Below are 23397 nucleotides of genomic sequence, written 5' to 3' on the forward strand. Positions count from 1 at the left end.
AGGTCCAGTACGATTAGATACTGCTAATTAATCCAGCACTTCAATGATATTCTTGTTGGCACTTTTATTTTTAAAACATTTTACAAAATAAGCAATATTTTGAGCAAATCACCTTTAACACTACTGCAATGACTACATTGAAGAACTATTTGAGACTAAGCTGTCTGTGGATCAGTTGGTTCCAAGCCACAAAGAAAGTTGTACATTTAAATTTCCGCTAATCTACATTGTTCTATTTTGGAAAAGACTTCTTTTCCATCAGCATTTGTTTCTTCACTGAACAGTTAATTTCCCCTCAATACACAGTTAAGCCCTCGACCACATGTTTTTATATAACATCCTGCAGAAAAATTAACTAACTTTTTATAGCACAATTGCATTGATTCTACCTTTTAACACTGTAATATCAAATTGGTGATCAAATTAAAGGTGCATTAAGGAGTTTTTCAACTTTAAAAATACTTATTTTCCACCATAAATATGTTACACATTTTTAATGATGTGTACAATGTGCCCTGACATATTCATTGCAAGTTCCGCTAACAGCGGTAAATTGTCACTTGAAAGTTGCAGTGCCGGTCCGGCACCAGAATTTTTTTGGAAAGAATTTGAAAGGAATGGCGTAATGCACGCTCCGGCTGGCCTGATGGAGTCAAGTTTCGTTTTGCCTGCCATTACTCCGCCAGATGCTTCGTGAGCAACAACTGAGCAGGATCTTCCAGAAAGTAAGAAAAGACTGGCTTCTAGCACTGCCACAACTCCAGCACAGACTCCACCAGGTAAAAGAAACTTAAATCTTACTCGAGCGCTACTAAAAGAGCGAGGAAGAAGTCCCCCTCTTCCGTGCACGCGAGCCTCAGGCACGAGTTTTTCACTAAGGTGCATTACGCCCAAGGCCTGCAGGGGGCGCTGTTTCGCATAAAACGTGCAAACTCTTTAAAGGGGCACAGCGCAGTTTTAAATATTAAATTTTCAATTATTCACACCCACACACGTTTGTACCTTTGCCTGATGGGCAGCAACAGCTATTTTTGCAAGATTGCAGTCGCTCCTATTTTCCTGTGCAGGGCACTGAAGGCACAGCGATATGAGTGATTCAGGTACGAATCGCTCTGAGCATGACGTAATGCGTGCTCCCGCTGGCCTGGTAATCCTAAATTTCGCTTTGTCCGCCATTACTCCGCCAGATGCTTAGCAGCAACAACTGAGCAGTACTGAGGATGGAGCTTCCAGAAAGTAAGAGAAGACCGGCTTCTAAGCACTGCCACAACTCCAGCACAGACCCCACCAGGCAAAAGAAACTTACATTTTACTCGAGCGCTGCTAAAAGAGTGAGGAAGGAGTTCCCCTCTTCTGTGCACGTACATGGGCACAAGCCACAGACACGAGCTTTTCACTAAGCTACAGTTATGCCTAAGGCCTGCAGGGGTTGGTGTTTTGCATAAAACAAGCAAACTGCGCTGCGCTCCTTTAATGCACCTTTAAAAAAACAAAACACATTTGCAACAATTTCAGGAGGCAGCCATTTTGTCCTAAAACCATTTACGCCTGGTTTTCAACAGTGTCACAGAAAAGATGTACCAGTGTTTGTAAATAAAAGGTCAAACTGTTAAATTTTATTGTGTATGGCGATAATCAGCTCAGTGCTTTCAAACCCAGAGATTTCCACTCTGCTTCGGTAACCGGCAGTTTACGAGCAGTGCAGCGGAAGTCCCGCACATATCGACACACAGTGGTGATGCTGACTTTAAAGCACTGGCCAATACTTTTGTAGGAGTTGTTGGTTGAAAGCTTCCACAAAGCAATGGTGACTCTGTTCCTCAGAGGGACACACACACACAAGGTAGTTTGTATCCTGCTTCTCCATCGCAAGACGCACTCTGTTACAGAGGTCATGAAAAGTTTCTTGGGACATGCCAAAGTTAGGGAAATTTAATCAGAGTATTTCCAATCACAGACTTAAATCAGGATATGATAAAGTTGGGGAAAAGCAATCAAGTACAGAACACTATCCCCAAATAAGCATATCTTCAGAAGGTATGTTAAAATACAAAATATTAGCAGCACAAAATCTATTATGATAAAGTGCTTCTCTGGCAGTGATGGAATGAATCAACCAGAATGAATCTCTAAATACAACTGCAGTTAACTTACCCTTTGTTGCCTCTGGTAAATTTTAAAAAGTGTCATTCTTCTCCTGGCAGCAGCTCTCATTTCTGCTACAAGTGTTTGTCTGGCAGTAATAAACCAAGAGAGAAGAAGGCACAGGATGCTGAGTACGTTTAAGTTCTCCATTACTTTCCCAGCTGGTCCCACCATAGACACGTGGAATATCGTACAACTCAGAGCAGCAAACGGCGCGCACTGATGACGTATGGGTATTACGTATGACGTGTTTTCCGCGCACCTGCACGAATTCATTTTGGGCTCGACACTGCCTCCGTCTGCTCTCAACTTGATCACTCGAAACGCCGGTGTGCGGCTCCCAGCAAGGCACACGTTTACACCTAGAACCAAGCTTTAAATCACTGATTAATATCAGATGGATGTTTTTGGACTGGATAAATTCTGCACGTGTACAGGTATATTAAAATCCTGAAAGGGAAGAACTCTCAGCCTGGTCTCAAACTGAGGCTAACCTAGCTGGAAGGTTAGAGTGCAAACCACTACACCGAGTCTGAATGTAATGTTGTTTGCAAAAATAAGAAATGAACAAAAGTTGAAGCTGAATCAATTCAGTGTCTTGTTCTGTTTTCTTTTTATACTGAAGTTCAGCTCTGTTCCCATGGTGAATATCGTTCAACAGCATGAATCTAACTGGTATATTAAAAAAAAAGCAAAAACAACCAGGAAATTAAAAAAGAGAACATTTATATGAATAAGACAATGTTGAAAGAACAACATAATCTATCATTTATACGTGTAGTTCTGCCTTTACATGAACGAAAATGAGTAGAAAGAATATACAGTTAATTAAAAAAAGTTTATGTGACTAAACTGAAGAATTGAGCATCTTTATTGAGGAATAGTGTGAGAATGAACTGCAATCGGTAGAGGGCGCCAACAGCCAAAACATGAGCAGCAACCCCCGTTTTGTAGTTCTTTTAATATTTTTAGAATAATGAGTGTCAATAAATCATAGTGCGAATTTAATAATGTTTGATACGGGAAAATTTTTAAGTCAATTCTGACAAGATTCAGACATGTCAACAAAGTCTTTGAGAGCCTTTGTTCCGGGCAAAAATTATAAATCCGTTAAAATGGATATGAGCAAATAATGAAGAAAAACAACAGTTTGGCTAACTGTGAATCTTCCAAAGGTCGATAAACACAATGAAAAAATAAATGTGAGGGGGAAAAAAAAGTCAAATTGCAGATGACAGTGCTTCCAGTCATTAAAATACTTTTACGCAGTGTTTGTTCTTCTTTCAGACTGGAGCAGTTTGACAGAAGCTCGTGAGCCCGTGAAGGTTAGCGGGACACGCCCTTAACTTTGGAGACGGTGCAGTGGGGACGTGTGTGTCCTCCATCCACCGGGGACAGGAGAGAGGCGGAGGAGGAGAGGCTCCGGGTGGGAACTTGTTCTCTCTCTCTCTCTCTCTCTCTCTCTCTCTCTCTCTCTCTCTCTCTCTCTCTCTCTCTCTCTCTCCCTCTCTCTCTCTCTTATTGGCGGCTCGTCGGGCGCAGCCTCCTGCCGTGTTTACCTCCCTGTGGTCCGGATTACTGGGGGAATCCACCTGCCGGAGAGAGAAGGACACACCTCGTGATGGATGCGCTGAAATCCGCCGGCAGAGCCATCATCAAGAGCCCCGGAGTCCCGCGGCACACCTGGGGAACTTCCAAGCACGAGAGTGAGTGGCACAATATGCGTGTGCGTAAATGCTGCGCGCAGATAATTTTTTTGGTGGTGGTGCAGTGTTACCTCCAGGAGAGGGAGAGGAGGGCGATGTGTGTGTGTCTGTGTGTGTGTGTGTATGCGTATGCCTTTGGCCGTTTCTCAGAGAGCTGCTGGACTCTTTTATTTGCAGGAGAGCATTTTTTTTTGGTCTGTCCAAATTTAGAGGAGGTGAATCTGCTGCAGAGGGGATTTCAATGCCTTTACCTGCAGTCTTGATGGGTGGTTAAGTCTAAACTGCAGATTATGTGTAGCTGATCAAAATTACAAGTTAAACACACTTTGCACAGTGAACTTAGTTAACGTAGTTGTCACAGAGCTGTGATATTTCTTTTTTCATTCAGCCTGATTAATTGAGGTGGTCAAAGTGTTGGTTCTGTACCTTTCAGAGAGTTTAATATTAACAGGACATCAGAAATGATATTTAATCTAAAAGGTTTAAGGTCATGCATGATTATGTAGTGGTTGGTACTGCTGCCTCACTACAGAAACACCCCTGGTTCAACTCCAAGCATGGTGATTTTTCTGTGCAGACTTTGCAAGCTGTGTGTGTGTGTGGGCTGTTTCCCAGTTCTTCATCTTTTTACTAGTGTAAAAATGTCTATTGTAGGTTAATTGGAGGCTTTAAATCGCCTGTAAGCACGAGTTTGTGTGATTGGTTTGCCTGTGATGGACTGTGGGCCTGTCTGGATTATGACCTGCATTTATCCATAGCCAACTTGGATCGATTCAAGCAAGTGGAATAAGAAATGGGAGGATCATGGATGATCTTGGTAACTTGTTAACTGTGGACTCCAGATGTAGACTGTTCTTAGTGATCTGATTGTCTTTTTTCAGGTTCTTTCCTTGTGAAATCATTAACAAAATACAAAAAAAAGTGATACGCTCAAGTGCTTAGCCCGCATATCATTTACTGTGATTTCCAAATAAATTACTTGTTTTAATCTAGGGAACATATATAATTTGTAACTATGATTGTGGTTATGTTAGACCTCTGAAGCTCCATAATTTCGTACTTGAGCTTGTGGACTTGCAGTCATCCTTAACTATGACAGAGAAGCTTTGTACAAAGAGACTTGTGAAGTTTTGGCGTGACGTCAATAAGCAACAGTTCTCCAATATTTATAAAGTATGTTTGGATCAGCACACATGTGAATCAAGTCTTTCTCTCATGAATTCAATAAAAAGCAGCGTTCGCTGTTCCCTGGATGATATAACGCTTCATCAGTGTCCTTGAACTGCACTGACATCCTGATAGACCAAAAGTCATTGCTCTGTTCAGAACGAGTATCACTTTTCCCTTTGAGAAAATCACCAAGGTATATATGGCATATGGTATTTATGGTTAGCAGCATTTCCTAATCACAGGCATGATTAAAAAAAAAAAAAAAAAAACTACTGTAGTGGGTGTGCTGTTTGTAGTTTCATTCATATTTGTGCAGTTAAGTTTTTGACAGTTATTTTTTATTCAATTAAATTCACTTTATAATGTAGCAAGTTCAGGTATGCCAAATTGTTTTTATGCACTTTGATGACTGGGTAAAGATGTGGACCAAAATGATTAATAATAGAATTTGATTTTCATTTTTATTTGTAGTTATTTTATTTTTATAAACAGTGTTTTTCTTACTTCATCTTCTGCTCATTACAAGTTGTTTGTTATATAGTGAGGATCTTTTTGATAGAACTTTGGCATGTTAGAGTATGACTGTTTGTTATGGTGTCCCAGACTTTTATCAATATCAACTTGAAATTTGTAGGAAAAAAAAAACTGTGGCGAACACAAAAAACTACTACTGTAGTGGCAAATGACTGAATATTAAAATAATATATGGGTATTACATATTCTGTATCTCAAAGTATTCTACATCCTCAGTGATTATTTGCACATTGCTTGTGTTTGTCATGGTGTTATATTGTAGTGGTGTTTAAACTGTTGCCGCATCTCCTCTGAATGGTATCAGAGAGCTTTACGGTTGTACAGCAGAAACAGTTTGGTTGTGTGTGCATTTTCTGAGCTTCAATGAATTTATTGTAATGCAGATTAATTAAAATGATAAAGTAAACTTTAGTGCAAAATAAGTATTATGACAGTCGCAGGCTGTATGTGAAGACTGTGGTTCAAAGCCACTTAAAATTAGACAAATATAAAACAAACAAATAATGTTTGCAGTTTTTCATTGTCCCATTGTTCAGTTATTGCCAGAGGTGGAGCAGGAGTGAAGTGACACGGACTCATAAACACAATTTCTAGTCAGTTTATTTGCAGATAAGTTGTTTGGTTATTTGAAGAATTTCCCCTCCCTTTCCCTTCCTGTCACCTACACCCTTTACATATTCAACCTTTGTCTGATTACTGTCAACAAATGTCCAGATAATGCAACAAAAAGGTCTCAGAGTAATATAAATTACCTGCCAGCAGTATGCATAATTGACCCCTATAAATTACACTCGGTCACTATTGGCTTTATTTTGAATTGATTCGTGGGGAAAGAAATCATCAAAATGTGCAGCGCTGCTCCCTGACTACTACAGCGTGAAGTCGAGGGGCTGAGAGTGAAGGGTCAGAGCAACTAGCCTTGTCACACCATCAGCGATGGGCTGCTTTCCTGCCTCCGGCCCTGCTGTCTCCCTCATGTGTCTGCGCTCGTCTTGAACGCTTGCAGCCGGCAGCTAACGCTGCCTGTTGCCACTCTCTCCACTATAAATGCCAGCATCCTGCTTTTTGCCTCGTTCTGAATTCCTGCTCGGTGAATAATGAGCTGCCCATGCCAGTTTTCATTAAACACGACTGATTAACTCCACGGCCCGGATGATGTCCTTTATGCTCTGGAGGAAATGTTTGACATGAATATTGAATATTGGATTGAAAATGTCCTTATTGGAATATTAATTATGTTTTTGTTGTCAGCCAAAGCACAATATGTCCATGTTAATGCCGTCTTAAATGTTTTTAATTGCTGTCTTCTCATGAATGCCGGGGATGAAACTCCAGATCCTGAAAGCCCTGATCAATAGGAGTTATTATTTTCCTCAGCGCGGCCAAAAGCACTGCTTTCTGCTATAACCATGGCGACTTAATCATAACAAAAGCTGCCAAACAAATCAATGACATGAAAATCCTGAAAGACATTGTGTGTGACACATCGCTGGCTGGAGCTTCTGCATTGTACTTTTCTTCCCTCATTGTTGTTGGCGCCAGGGAAAGCAGAGTGACACCGTCGAGAGCCGAATCCCGCTGGATTTCAGTCGCTGATTGGGGGTAAAAGAAAAAGAAATGGGACGGAAAAACGTGAGGGTGACAGTTACAAACTCTACAGAGAGGAAAAAAAGCTGACTGTTTTAATGTCCAGAAGCCACTTAGCAGGCAATTTGGAGTGAGGACAGTGTCTGCATGCCAGCTTGTGGCGGTGCGTCAGAGCCGGCTGTGGGAATGCAAATAAGGTAACATTGCAGCTGCTTGGCTCAGTCGCACAAATGAGGCATGATTAAAGTTTGAGAGACAGTGATGAATTATTAGTGTGCTGTCAAACGATTGAGAAAATTGCATGCATAATGTGAATATGAAGTCACCTTTGTTAAATAAATACCCAGTAAATGGTTTTTTGAGCTATTTCATTTCCACCTTGTTTGCCCAGCTACGGTATGTTTTGTTATTGAGTAAAATGATTAAAAACTTGTGCGAACCAATGATCAATTCTGTTTTTAGCTTCACTTAATTGCAAATTTTTCTGTAAATAGTTGCATTGGTTCAAAAATGAACAGACACACAGCAAGTGCAATACTTTTAATCAGCATTGTTACTTTTGCTCAGAAGCAGTTCAAGCCCTTCAACTTGCATTTCCTGCAGCAAGTGTCCCCAGTACTAATCTTCCTGCAGCTAGCAGCTGTCTACTTGTGTGTAGCATTTTTTTAGTTGTTGCATTGTTTATGTTTGGGGATTTGCTGACGTCAATCAGGGCCCCTGGTCAATGGAGGAATGAACAAAACATTACGAAGCCCCCTTGTCTAGCAAAACAACTATTACTTAACTCTTGTGTTTTTTTTAAATAGGTTCATTAAAGGTAGACAGCCTCCGTTCTGAAAAGACATTGATCAGATGTTGACTGTTACACATTAATAATAAAAAGCAGTAATAATGTGCGATAAAGCAATTGTACAGGAAAAAGAATGATGCAGAGTTCCTAAAGAAATGAACCAATCAGAAAAGAACAACATGATATTTTGTCAGTTCACGATGCAACAAATGAGGAATACCATAGCTAAAGTTATTGCCGTGTAAAGCTGGTATGTGCTGGGTCACGTGTAACCCTTTCACCATCCCTAACTAAGGCGTCACAGAGAAAATGTCTAGTTAAAATAAATGTACATGATGCATGCAATCTCACTGCTTTGTGAACGAAATACATAAGCTTGACAAGCGCCGAGTTGTGACAGTAGCTAGTAACACACTGCTTTATGAAAAGATGCTTCAGGGTTTCCTCTGTTCTTTAAAGGCATTGTGTGATTTTTTTTTTTTTTTTTATGGTTGTTCCAACCATCAGTGCATCTGAGTTTCTTTTGAAAGACATGAAAACATGACAAGAGATGGTTATCAAAGCATTTCTATAGTGCTTTGTTTTAAACAAGGCTGCAGTGTAAAGGTTAGTTGCGATTGAAGTATTTAATTGAATGATGATGTGTTATTCAGACATTATTAGTTTGACAGCGCCCCTCTCCGATCTCCTAACACCACTGTAAAAGTGAACTTGGGCTAAACTGGTGTGCCACATCACATTTACCTTAAAATATTGTCCGTAAAATGTTCTATTTCTGCTACCTGGCTGTGGGACTTCAACTAAAGCTGCTCTTCAGACATGTGCTGCAGTTTTTTTTCTCTCTCTTTTCCCCCCCCCCCTTCTTTGCCTTCTGTGGCTGCTCATTGTCATCTGTCGAGGTCAAAGCCACTGGCAGGATGGACGAGGACACAGCGTGTCGCAGGAGCACAAACCATCCCTTTGGATCACGTCACACAAAAGCGGCGCGGACATTTCCTGCGCCTCAGAAGTCAAACAGGCTCGCCCTTGGCATCAAGGATGTCCGTGCAGCGCAATCTGCACCAGTTCGAAACGGTGTAGCTGTGAGGTGAAGCAATCCTTTTAGCCCATGTCCTTAGTGTTGCTTTTAAATAAATCCTTTTTTTAAATTTGATCCGGTTTGTGCTGCACAGCTTGGATGCAGAATAGGCAAACATTCCAGTTTTATTTCCAGGTTTGACTGTCTAAAAAACAGGAATATTGTTAAGTTGTGAAGTTTGTGGATTCAGCAGTTGTTGAGTTCAGCCGTCAGGGCGCCGCGGCGGTGAACGCAGCTCGTGGCTCCATTAAAACCCGACAGGAGCCTGACTGAGCGACGTGCAGGAGGCAGTGGTGTCAGTAAGCACTGCCCTGGAGGAGCAATTATCTCTCGATGGCTCGTTAAGACTCAGGAACTCCTCACTGAAGGCGATACAAGTGAGGGGGAGGAGGAAGAGGAAGAACAGCTGCCCCAACCCCCTCTTTGGAGACTGATGGAATCAGACTGGGGTTGGTGTGTAGAAAATTACTCTGGATTTGCAGCGCTTTGAATGCCTTGAATAGGACGATGAGCTGATGGAGGCGGATGGAGCTGTTGGTTTTGCTATGATGCAGGATGAAGTTCCTCTAACCGACGTCCTAGCTTGCATGTAAAAGCCATTACCAGAGTAAAAATATTTTTATATTTTCATATTTTGTCGATGGTGTTAAAACATAATTTCTTGAAGTATAATCAATCTTGCAACATCCAAGCCACTTCCAGTTTGCGAGCGCTGCAAACTGTCCAAAACATTACGTTGGTTGGGCGTGATTAATTTAGCATGACGTCTTTAGGAAAAGGTTGTATTAGCATACAGACCGTGACCTTTTTCAGCAGCGCACTGTATACAGTGACAAAGGAATTACATCGTTTACAGAGAAGAAACACAAATAGAGCACAACTGAGAGCACAGACACAAGCCTGTTCATTTGAAATGCATTTGCACCTGATGAATTGGAATGGCATTTTAACTAAAAAAAAAAGGTGCTGTTTAGGTGTGATATCCATAACATGTGGCTGAAATAAATGAATCCATCTATCTTCTTCAGTGTTTTTTTTTTTTCTAATATAGGGCTCAGAGAAACTGCAGCTCAGGGGTTTTGAACACATAAGGCAGACCAGTAAAATACGGCCATAATAACTTTTAAATTGAAAGTTAAGTTTTTCTTTGTTGTGACGCATAGTACACACAACAAGAATGTATGTTTTTGCAAAACCAATTACTAATGAAAATGACTACAATCTCAACATAAAGCACCCTTACTGTCGCTGATCCCAGCTGACTAAAGATGAAGGCAGGATATCACAGAGACAGGTCACTCGTCCATAAGAGGGCTAACACTGAGAAACAGATAACCTTGTGCAAAAACAGCCTTTATGTGTGTTTATCTGTTCTCCCTGTCTGAGTTTTGTGCAATTACTCTGCTTTCTGCTCAATAACATGAGTTTGAAGGGAACTGATGAGTCTGCATTGCCTGTAGATGTGAGTGTGTGTGCGTGTGCGTGTGTGTGTGTGTGTGTGTGTGTGTGTGTGTCTTTCTGTTTGCCCTGTGGTTGAATGATGACCCGTCCAGTCTGTACTCTGCCTTCAGTCATTGTTATCTGCAGTTGGCTCAAATGCCACATGACCCAGATGTGTGTGTAGATAGATGGAGAGATGACTTTTCCTGGAATAATGGGGACGCAGGGAGAACATGCAAATGGCCCCTGAAATGCTAATTACCAAGCCACTGTGTGACCTTTCAGTGTTTCAGTTCATGATAAAAGGAATAAAAATCCACATAAATTGTATTTTGCACTGACCAAGTGTCTGCACACAGCATTTATACGTTTTATTTATTGAAAGACATTGTACACAGATTTGGAGCCACATGGGCTTCCTGAATCTTCTGAAAATATTTTCTTTTTATTGGTTTTACCTTGACTTTGGGGATACAAGCATTTACAGGAAAAATACTCTGTCGCAGTGTTTAGCACCACGACTGAGTGAACATTATGTTCAGATGCAGTTTTATATACTTGTATGAAAATTAGCGGAGGGGATTTTGCATGAGTTCACGACCTCTGGCCTTTTTCCATTCCAGAAGCAGAAACTACATAAGCGTAATCCCCCCCCCCCCAACAGTCTGATTAGTGGGATTATTGTCAGACGCCACAGCCACCTCAGTGACAGTTCTGTGCAGACGTTTCCATTTTTTAGCTCTTTGCTCAACTATTTTCTTCTATTTCACTTCATGAGGAAAGTGATGATTAAACTGAGGTAATTTTCTCTTGAAAACAGCCCATTTTCAAGCTCAAGGCTGTGTGTATTGCAGCACCTATCTGTTAGTCGACGTCCATCAGTATTTGCATTGTCATGATAATTCAGTCATTCCTATGAAACCCATCCTCAAGATTCTGATGCTTTTATAACTTTGTTTTTTTGCTCCGCCATCAGTTTCTCATACATCGAAATATCCAAGTTTTTTTTAGCCGCCCCCAGGATGAATTGATTTGCCACTAAAGGTGCACTCTTGTCCTGCCTTTTTCTTGTAGAGAACATGAATTAATAAATGCATTTTAGAAGCCAACAGTCTGATTCTTCAGAGCAGGTGAGGGTTCGCACGTCGCTTCACTACACTAAAAGCTTGTTACTTGCCCTCTGGCTATTCTGGATTTTAGCAAAGCCTCATTCTTTCACTCTCATAGGTCTAGGTTTAATGAAAGCTTAGTTGGAGCCCATCTGTCCTGTTCTTCAACTATCATTTCTGTTTTAATGCCTTAAAAATCCCAACCGGACCCAGAAGATTTACCTTAATTGTCTATTCTTAAAATCATGAAGAATATTTAAAGGTCTCATATAATTCAAAATTGACTTTATAATTGTTTTCTAACAGTAATCTGTGTCCTCATAGCCCGTGTATGAAGCCCGAGAGGTGAAGACAGTCTGTTATTTCCTTCACTTGCTTCAGTTTTTAGTGAGTGTGTGCTCATACAGGCGAATCTGAGATTTTCCCTTCATGATGTCACGCAGGGAAATAACCACTCGCTCTGGTTAGGTTCGCTTTGCCTTAATGATACACTTCATAAATCCAGTGTTATATGAAAAACCTCAACTGTTAGCAGGCGCTAGTGTTAGATACGTGGTAGTTTCTATGAGCCATTATCATAAATTCAATGTAAACATTCGCTCACGGTACTGGAAAGCCACATCCTCTCCAGGGTTGCCAGATCTGACTCACGGTTTTCATAAAACCTGCTCAAATCTCAACCTCTGTAGAAACTCTGGCTCTGTAGGACCTCTGACACCTGTGTGAAATTGTTGAAACACTGACCATGATGTTAAAGCAAAACGGTTTGTATGAGGTTGCTGGTAAAAACCTATTTAAATTGAAGGGTTCAACAATGGGTGTTTGCATGCAGTGTGTTACAGGATGAGCTGTTGTTTTTATAAGAATTGATAATGATCTTATCAAAACACTTTAAAAATATCTTATTGTAACTTAAGCTTGAAAGCCACGCTGTAATTGAGATCAGCTCAGAATCTCTATTCCCCTGTTGTTGTTGTCGTTTTTTTTTTGCCTGTTCTTTTTGAAACACTACCTTTATTTCTGTCGGCGCTCCACTCTACAGATATCGATTTTCAGACGTCAGCTTCGTGTTATTAAAAACCGCTCGACATCATATTCGCTATTGATTTTCTTTGTGAGGCCCTTGAGAGTTGCATTATGGGAAGTGTATAACATTTTCTCATGGCTCCCGGTTTACATGTGCTGTGCCGGGGTTACGTTTTGGTCGCGCACGTTTTCAAGGCCTTTTCATTTTATCATCTGCTTCTTCCGAGTGAGCGTTTTTCTCTCCCACAGCCCAACGCACGCGTGGCTCAGCCGTAAACACCACCATGTGCCATCGGACGGCTGTTTTAGCGCCTCGTGGAGTTCTTTGTTGTGCCGCTCAGTGCAGCTTCTCTCAGGAGCGTTTTTAGCAACAGCGAGGTCCTCTGGTCCTGAAGTGAAGTGAATTATGCAACAGAGGGAAACTGAAAGAACCTATCTTGAGAGAGGTGCTTGTTCAGTCGACTGCAGCAGCGAACGTGTCTGCGTGGACACACACACACACACACACACACACACACACACACACACACACACACACACACACACACACACACGTTTTGAGACAGCGTAGTCTGGAGATCTGACTGCTTTGCTTGATGTCTGTGGCAGCTGACGTTAAAATCAGATATGCTGTCACTCTGGTGTGAGTCTTTATGAGCATGAGTTTGATTGTTATTTCCCAGTTTTTATGTGTGAGAAAGAGAGGAAGTAGGATTCCCGAATGCGTGTGAACGCGTGTGTTTCGTATGTGCAGGCAGATATCGGCTGAACTCCCTCCTCCACTGGAGAGGCGAAATCCCATATCTGCCTCCTGTACCTCTGAAAAATTCAACTTCCCTCATCGTTCCTCACACTCATCCCATCTCGGCACCGAGAGTCGAGGAGCTCGCTCAAAATAACCCCGGGCCGTCAAATTTGGAAATGGGAAACATCAGCAGCTCAGGAGAAACTGCGTGCGTGCCGCTCCAGTTAAAACAAAACACGGTGGAAGTTGTCTTGATGTTTTGGTTGTCGAATTGAATTAAGATGAGCTGCTGGTGTTGATCCCAGCTGAGATAAACAAATGATCTTGTAGCTGATTCCACTGTTCAGTTTATCGAGTGTGAAAGCAGGTCACCATGATTGACTTCAGCTGGTAAACATTGTCGGTTGTTTTTGTTCATCGTTTTTGTCTTGAATTGTTCACATCTGTGTAAAAATCGTAGTTACAGGTTGTCAGTCAGTCGTGGGTAAACGCAGTGACTTTATTTGTGGTCATGTAGAAGATCAGACCTCTGCTTGACCAGCTCTCAGGTTGTCACTGGGAAATCCTCAGTCAAATTAAAATTTACTGTTGTTATTGGCTTTATTAGATCTAAAATGGTCACATTTTGATCTAGCACCTTGGATAGCAGAACTACCGATCGTTACATCACAAAATTGTGTGTCTAGTCCGCTTACGTCTCGGCCCTTCAATAACAGCGCTAATTTTGCATGCCCACCCCTGTAGTAGATTGTTGAGGAGGCAGGTTGGACCCGTCTTGGCCGTAAATTGTACTGTTGTTTTTACCGTCATCGCCTGTTCCCTGAAGCTGGGTTTCAATTCGGTGATATTTCTCTTGTTTGAGGTATTGAGAGCTTGTGTTTCTCTGTTTGCATTGTGATAAACTGCCAACCTGTCTGGGGTTCACACTGATGGATGAATAAATATTTTGCGTGGAAAAAAAAAAAAAAGGTTAGACCGTGGCAACCCCATATAGAGATGGATGGATCCTGTTGGGACTTCGCTCATGTAAAACATGTTTGTCAGGGACTGAATGAAAAAAGGGGAGACTCACACACTCCAGATCCTCTTCAGAGTGTTTTATGTCAAAAGCTTCTTTGACAGAAGACAAGCCCCGTGGCTACCGCTCTGAAGTGAATCCTTTGACCCGTCACTCCCCGAGAAACCTCAAACTGTTGTTTTTATATTCTGCACATTAGCTGGAGCCTCATATTTACTGCTCAGTGTTGTGTAGTTGTTTGCGGATGATCTGCTAAAATTAGTTAACCAATTTTACATGGGTGAGAGAGAAAAAAAATCATGTTACTGTGGTCATAAGAGCAGTCAATGTATCTTCATGCCGTTTATAACATGGTGTATTATTGGCTGTCAACCTCGGGTTTTGGGCACTCTTGGAATGGATTAAACAGATCACAGGGGACTCGATGCTTTTCCTTCTCTGAGGCTGACAGAATTTTATTTGCACATCTTATGACAACATGCTGTGTAGAATCTAAAACAGACGGGGGAAACTGGGGGCATGGCTCGTATTTTGAAGGCTCTCTAGTTGTCCCTCACCAATAACTTTCACCAAAAAGGAGCTCTTCAACAGTAAACAGTTCTCTGGAGGATATTTGCACTATTCAGACTGTTCACTTTGTTGTTACCATCCACAATCTTTCTTTATAGTGTATATTTGTGTCTTTCATGCTCTTTCTAATATGTACATAGTGCAGACACAACACAGCACGGAGACCCGAGCTGAGATATTTGTGTTGCTGTCACAAAAACGAGCTTCCTCATAGCCAGATAGCCTCAAAGTGTTTGGTTTCATTGTAATTTTGCAGCCTTTCCTCAAGGTAATCTGCACTACAATCCAATCGGGGAGGAGTGATGTATATTTAAAAAAGCTCATTTAAGTATCGGCATGGTCTCTTCAATCAGTCAACTCTCATGGTTGAAATGCAGCCTGATCTGCCAACCGAGCCGTGGCCTGTCCCCAATTTGAAAGAACCAAATCTAAATGCCACTTTGTGTAGATTTTCTGCTCTCATGAGAAGCCAAATTCAGCTCTGGGTCTTTTGAGTCGCGTGCCAATATTGAAGACAAGGCATGAAGTATCCCAAAATATTTCTCAGTCAGTTTTGGGTCCTTTCCAAATGCAGAGCTGAAGCACTCACATTGATTACTCTTTTATCTCGGTACCCCAGAGATGCGACACCTGTGAAGCAGAGGTATTTGTCAGACCAGCATCCATCACTCACCTAGAAGGGTCTGAAGTGCTCCACCGCATTAGAGAGGGTTCCTGTGGGGCGCCCTCATCTATTAGCGCTGTGGTGAGATACACTGTCGCAGATGAGATCAGCAAGTCTCAGAGGTGACTTGTTTTGCTTCGGAGTGATAATGGACGGCGTAGTTAATGACTGCCACGGCCTCGTTTCCCCAGAATATACCTTAATATGGAGATTTGGAGACACGGGGATTCTTGTTTTCCTTTGTATTTATTTTATGAGTCACAGTCTTACCATTCAGGAGAAGACAAGACATTAAATATAAATCACATTTTCTATGAATAGCTTTTTATGAAGCTCTTTCTCATTGATGAAGATGCTGAAATGGGAGCCAGCAGACTCCTGGGGGAACAGATTTGTATCAGTATAGAGGAAATCGTGCCCTGTTTGAATTGCTAATGAAAACAATCCTTGCTCGGTGCTTAGCGATTACACTTCATGAATAAATAGCCACGAGGAAAAATCCACAGTATTGAAGTGTCGGCTCTGGTAATGTCTCCGCTTTATTTTTACTCGATTCGGAAAATGTTTATTCTTCAGTCAGCTCCAATGTACCTGCCAGAGCGTGCGTGAGCGTCCCTCTCTCCTCATAGGAAGACTTGAACAGTTTAAGATAAACAGAGGCCATATTGAGTAGAAACTGATGTGGTAGTTCATGTAATCGTTTAACAACAAAAGCAGCCTTTGAATTATAATTACTGCTGAGTCAGTCAAATTCAAGGCTCAGCTAATGGACAAGCACAGTGCAAGTCACCTCTGGATCGGCTTCTCTAAACGCCATGATAAACGAGGACTGTCAGGACACGGGAAGCACTCTGGATGACAAACAGTTGCTCTTCTGTGTTTGAATAATTAGCACATAGTCAGTCAGATAAATGAATGGATTTGCATAAGCCCTCCCTGAATGTGCCCTCATTTAGCCGAGGACGCGCAGCAGGTTTGTATATCTAAGTGTTAAAATAATCTGTCTCAGAAGCTTCTGCGTTAACTCCCTGTTTACCCAGAGATTTTAGATTTATTTCCAGCAAAACCACCCACATGCACCCACATTACAATGTAAATATTTCATTTCCTTGACACTGCATTTCTTTGTTGTTTAGGCTCACAAAGTCTGTGGTGCAGCAGTGCCAAACTCTTTCTAGTTCAGGGGCCACATGCAGTCCAGTTTCATACAGCAATATCAACATAGATTGATGCAAAATACAGTGAAATGTCCAAAAACGCGGCGCAGCTTCAAAAAAAAGCACAATTTGTTGGAGAATCGCACTTACACAGAATACTTTACTACTTATTTGACCCTCTTAAGCTGAAGTTTCTCTTGGTTTTGATCAACTGTTTCTCCAAGGACATTCTAATAATGAGTTCTGTGTATGAGTTTACAACATTAAACATGCATGTAGATGGAGATAACAGCACCAATCAAATAGGGTCACCCTGCTTCTTACATGAATAATGAAATATTGACTCACTGTATACAAGTGATTTAGAGTTGTTTGTATTCAGTACATCATGAGCGCACAATTGTATGGTTGTGGTTCGAACTACTCACTTATTCCACTGGATGTTTTGTAGCTTAAAGCTTTAACGCCACATGGACATGTTGCATCCATCAATCCACCGCTCTATCTATTCAGGACTGTGGGATGATGGAGCGGACTCCAGGTTTCTGTACTTGAGAGCAGGTTATACACTGGAGAGGTCATCAATCTATCACAAGCAAACGCCAGAAAAACAGACACACACAAACTCACACACTCACTTTCACAACTACGAGTCACCAATTAGCCTCACGTGTTTCTGAAATGCAGCAGGAAGCCTGCAGAAAACCCACGCAGACCTCCAACTGTGCTCAAATGTTCTCAGTCCATGGAGAGAAGGTTGAAAACGAGGTTATTTTAAAATTCTATTTCGGATTTCCACAAATTCCTGAGTAAAATATCTTTGAATGCTGTTGGCTGGGTGTATTAAATAGGAGTTTTAAGCAGCACTAAATCGGTGCTACAGTGTACAGCAAGTTCTCTCTCACTCACTCATCCTCCTTGGATGATGTTTTCATAATATCTGCAGTACCTGCAATATCTGCAGGCCCAACAAGATCACAAATGTATATGAACTGTAGGATGAACACAATATCAAGTGACACTGTAAAAGTTTAAACAATGAAGTAATTGTCCCAAAAAGTGAATTATCCATGTTAACACACTGAACTGGATTATATAATCTCACCAGCAACGATTCCCCATCATTTCCTTCAGGAATATAAAAAAATAAATCTATTAACTTTGCCTTAAGCAGTTAAACACGACCAAATGTGATGTTTTGCTGGTAAGTTCAGACTCAGAGATTGGTTTCCTAGTGAATTAAGTCTTTCGTTTCCATCTGCGCTGAGTAAAGGTTATCGCTGCTTTGTTGGTTTGTTACATAATGCTTCTCCCTCCTCTTCAGTAGATAGAAGTGCTGTTTTAAATTACAGATAGGCAGTCAGCATCATCTCCGGTTTTATTTGGCTCTCCTGGGAATACATGTTGGGTTTTTTTTTTTCCCCCAGCATTTCCTGTGCTGTTATAAACTCTGAATCGTGTGTCCTGGACTCGTGCCATGCAGCTAAAATGCATTGTCTCTGTCTGGCTCAGGCTTTCTGCTCAGCATCTTCCCAACCACACACCAACTGTCACTGTCTGCAGAGTAAATATTAGCTCACTTCTCACACTGGGCCACGAGCTATAAATAGGCTTTGGGAAACCATCCAGGAACAAAACCGTAACGTCTGTGTTGGCTTTTTAATTTGAGGCGTGTAATAATGCGTGCCCGCACAGTCACCTCGGCGCTAATCCCATTCCATTCTCAGGACAATACTGAGGACAAAACATGCTACTCAAAGAGGAGACGATAAGACCGATGTACAGCTGAACGTGAGAACGCCAGTTTGATCCTCTCTAATTAATGATTCACCGAGCCTTTGGAGGTCGCTTTATGATGGGAAAGTTGAGGCCTATGTTTTGCATATTAAGTGCAGTCGAAAGCAATTAGTATTCATGACTTAATTTCATTTTTTTTAATCAGCTGTTAGATGAGAAGATCAATAGCAACCTCCTATCTGCACACTGAAACCTTATCTTGAGTCGCTTAGCGAGCCAGATTTAGTGAGTTTTAAAGGTGTGAAGCTTTTTAACAGTTATGGCTCCTTTTAATACTGAGAAAACGAAGCGATATTAAGTGGCATTATTCATCGTGGCAGTTTTTCATCATATCTCTGTTTCTGATTACGACTAAGCAGTACATGGTATCAGGAATTGAACAGCCTTCAGTTATTCCTTTTATGTTCACAGTCTGTGCCCAACACTTCACACCAGCTCTGTTTTCCTCAGCCATGATTATTTGAGGGAATTCACACCATCATTATTAATAGCATGTAGGGTTTGAAGTGAGAGTAATCAGTGGTGGTTATGGAAAAAAAAAAAAAAAAAAAGAACCTATGCTAAAAAGAGTTACACTTGAATCACTCTTAAGACCTTCAGGGAAAGTATCTGATTTCCAAACCTCAGCCTTTTTTCTCCGGTAAATTATTTTTAGTCAGCATAAAAGAAACAAAACCTTCAAAGTAGGAGCTTTTATAAGCTTGTCGACAGCGCTGCAATCAAACACACGCATTTAAAAGTAGGCACAAGCCAAATTAAATCTTATTCCAAGCTGCTTGCTTTATTGGCCTTGCTTACATTTTCCTTTTCTGGGAGCTTTGTGGGAAGAACACAAAAAGCATCTCATCGAAATGTGAATTGGAATGAAACTTTCTGGGCAAATTTTGTTAAAAGAAATGGGAGACGAGGCCACAACTGAAAAGCTGGCTTTACGTTCATCACCTTAAGTAAAGCAGAAGGAAAAATACGACTGGGTTTGGATAGAAATCCGTCGTAATGAAAGCAGATTATCATCCCTCAGAGTCGACGTGCTTTTCTACAAGACACCATTCGGCAAATCTAACTCACCACCGAGTAAATGAAGCCTGTGGACATCCACAACTGGTGGACGTTACATTGATTCAGGTGAACCATATGATATGATTTAATGGCCTGAATTTGAAGAGAAGAAGCAACAAACCAGGTCAACGTTTCGACCGAACAGCCGGGCTGTAATCTGGATTTCAGTATCAATACAACCACTTCAGTTCCTTTTCAACGTTATTAACATCCATCCAGCTATTTTTTTTTATACTTTTATACATTTGTATAGACTTTTATGCCAATTTGGAAGTTAGTTTGTCATAGCCAAAATTAAAATTAATTAGGTATTAATAAATTAAAACAAGCCCGTCAGATTTAACATCAGAAATAACTCAAAGCATTAACTTAATTTGGCCAAATGTTTTAATCTAAATGTTTGACTTAATGTGTGAAAGCCTAAATAACTGGTGTGTTGCCAGTTGAAACAATCCATTCGAGTTTTTTTTCTGTGATATGTGATGTAGTAGCAGCATAGTGACTGAATCTTTTTTTCTTTTTTCTTTTTTACTCCGGTGCTCTGATTTTGTGCAGTGCACTCCATCAGCGGAGCGCGCTGAGTAATCCCACTGTTGTTTGAACACTTGCTGTGGTTTGTAGACTTCTTTTGATTTCCAGCCAAAGCGTTTCAGGAATTTAATTACCGACTCAGAGGTTCCACCGCTGCTGCTGCTGCTGCCTGTGGCTGCATAACCCGGTCCACGGTTGGACTCTGAGATTCTATCTTTTGAAGACCTTGACAAGATCAGCAACAGAAACTGGGACTGCAGGGACCTTTAATACAACCATCCTGCCGGAAACTACAAGAAAGGAGAAAGTTTTTCATTCTGAGTTCAGTTGGAGGAAGTTAAGCTGCGCCGGGTCGAGGTGAGCTGAAGGAAAAGCTTTACAAAAATGGTGAGAGGAATGAAATCTTCAAGAGAAAGACTTAGCTTGACTCGCTTCCCCCTCAAGGCAGAGTCAGGAAACCAGTTATACCCCAACCCCTCCCACACACATCCACACCATCCCAGCCCACCATCTTCCCTGATTGTGTGTCCTATTTTTCCTGTCAAGGTGGTGTCCTAGATTCAAAGTTTCATCAGACGAGTAAAAACAGTGAGGCGAAGAGAGATCCGATCAAGACGTGTGGAGGATGGGGTGTCAGCGAGGTCTTAAAAGCAAGCTGAATGCTTCTCTGCTGGTTTAATCTATCCACAGGAGTCAAGTAAAAATAGTGTGGAGAAATCACCCAAAAATAAACCAGTGTGTTCTGGAAAAGGAAAAAAAAAACAACCAAGCAAACGCTGATCAGATTTAGTTCTTTTCTCCCGCCGCCGCCTGCTTGTTGGTGCTATGCCCTCTCTTGCTCTACATTTCCTTTTACGCATGCCCGTTTGTCCTATTTGTGCTATTATTTAACCATCAGCATGAGTATTCCACTGTAGAAGAATTCTCCCGGGTGCGTTTTGTGCGTCTCTCACTCCAAATTAAATTACAGAGCGTGGAGCTGGGAGACAGCTGGCGATCGCTGCGTGTCGCTGAAGGCGTGCAGAGCACATGGTACCTATTATACTCCAATAACACTCCCTCTAGTCCTACCAGCTACTGTGAAATGCTACACTTGTCAGCTGTTAATTCAATACAGCGTCAATGTATAACTTATTACTTCATGGGAAATTGTTCATTTCTTTAGTGTGTGACCCAACCGTGAGGATTTATTTTTTATTTTTTTTTATTGTGAATATGATGGAATCAGCTCTGCAGTTTCCTGAGAGTGAACATGTTGGCAGGCTTCAGTTTATTAGAGATGCAAACCTCACCCTCATGCCTCACCCTCCCCACCTCCCTAATCTTATTTTGTGCTCTTTTGAATTAAATCACCTTGATGAGCGCCATCCCAGTCACGCCTTCCCTTGCAAGCGTTCACCCACACCATCGAGCGAGCGCTTCATCTTCACACTGGCCTTCGGAAAAAAAAAAAGTTCAAAATTTCCACGTTTCTCTTAGTCTTCTTGAGGATTTTCTTCAACATGTTGAAATCCAATTAGCCACCCTCTGCTTGTTCCTGTCACTCTTATCAGTCCCTCTCCCTCTGTAGGCTCATGCAGGATTTATTAAAAATTTAAGCGCTCCTCTTTTCGGCGGGGGGGGGTAATGTATTGGAAACCCTGCAGCATCAACATAAAGCTCTTAAATAATTCATGCGTGCAGCTTGGTAAAGACCCAACATTTGAGCTTTGTAAGGCTGTGACAGATTCACGGGACTCGACTCCGCCGTCGGTGTGTTGACCAGGACTTGATGCACTGGACGACCTCCCGCTTGGCTGTAAAACTCCAGCAGCTGCCTGAGTCCGTCAGGCTTCCTGACACGATGCACGCGCATTTCTCAGTCCCAGCAAGTGTGGAAAACTGGATGAAAAGTCTTTTCTAAACAATGGGATTCCTAAAAGCAGACTCCACAGATCAGAAGGACTGACGACTGCTGAGCTGCAACTAACTAGTAGAGTTTTCCACCTCAGCTGGTTACAAACAGTTAATGGCTGAATGCATTTTGGACATGCACTCAAGTGCTAATGTGTGTTTTCTGTATATGTTGTGGTAATTAATGTCAGATTGGAAGTGGAAAAAAAAATTCTAATGTCTGCCCAACACCCTAATGTCGGTGTAACTATGCTTATTAGTGAGTAAAAATGGTTTTCCAGACATACTTGTTCTTACCTAATCACCCATTTCATCTCTTTGCACTGTCCTGAAAGTTTGTGTTATTCTGTGCCTGACCTCTGACCTCCCGTGGAGCAGAAACGGGAGGTATTTGCTCTTTCATTTCACGGCGTAACTTTCACGCACGACTCTTCAGCGCGCTCCACCGCTCCTCCGAAATGGTCCCACCAACAACCTGCAGTGTGTTCTCCGCCGTCCACTTGAGCATTTGCGTCGAACAATAGCAAACGCTCTCTCTGGTTTCAGACCAGCACCCATGGAGTGATTGAAGATTTGTTAATAATTCAGAGCTGTTGGACGCAGTGTAACGGGGACACTGCTCGTCTTCACAGCTGCATGAGGTCTGCCAGTGACAGATGGCTCAACCCATGTGGAGGACACAGTGCCAGTACAACCACAGTGTGTGTGTGTGTGTGTGTGTGGACATGATTTTATTCTATTTCACAATTGAGTGCAGAGAATTGGTGCTTATTTTTGATGAGCAGATGATTCCTTTATTGTATTTTTGTATTCTTTGATGTTGTTTGATGCCTTTCCATGATGTGTAACAAATAGTTATGTTTCCTTGTTCCCCTGTTTGGTTTATTGCAGAATGCGGTTTGTTGCAGCATTTCTGCGAGTTATTTCTCCCCAGCTGCTCATCTGCATGGCGCCCGGGAGTCGCTGACGGAGAGTTTCAGCTGCAGTCCCTCGTTCTCTTTCCTGGAGTCAGTCGCAGGACTTGTTGTTCTGCCTCGTTAGTTTCAGAATGGGGGTTTTGCATGCATGATGCATTTTCTCCGATTTGTGCAGTTTTCTCAGTGCAGAAGTTGTAGGTTTTTTGGTTAATAAATCTGGAAAAGGATCAGAGTTGCAAAAACTGTGCCGCTTTATCGTCCAGACAAATGAGCCAAGTCACGTGAATGTCTTCAGTCTCATTGCATGAAACAGAATTTTCCCAGCCAGGCTATCCATTCACACGACTGTCTGCTCAGCTGTGACGCCAACCTGCCAACTCCCGTGTTTTCTGAGGAGAGAACTGAAAATAGTCTGCTTGACAAACGGTGCAGTCGTCTGGAAAACTCCCAAACATTAAAGG

General features: G+C 41.7%; 1 protein-coding gene across 1 annotated transcript in view; it reads left to right on the plus strand.

The window, feature by feature from the left end:
- The first annotated feature begins 3766 nt into the window (after window positions 1–3766).
- The window catches only part of LOC115402230 (low density lipoprotein receptor adapter protein 1-like), a 38470-nt gene continuing 18839 nt past the window's right edge, over window positions 3767–23397 (plus strand). The window contains exon 1 of the mRNA XM_030110741.1: window positions 3767–3851. Coding sequence (XP_029966601.1) covers window positions 3767–3851 — 85 coding nt within the window. The remainder of the gene's footprint in view (window positions 3852–23397) is intronic.

Source organism: Salarias fasciatus, chromosome 15, assembly GCF_902148845.1.
Source record: "Salarias fasciatus chromosome 15, fSalaFa1.1, whole genome shotgun sequence".
Taxonomy (NCBI): Eukaryota; Metazoa; Chordata; class Actinopteri; order Blenniiformes; family Blenniidae; genus Salarias; species Salarias fasciatus.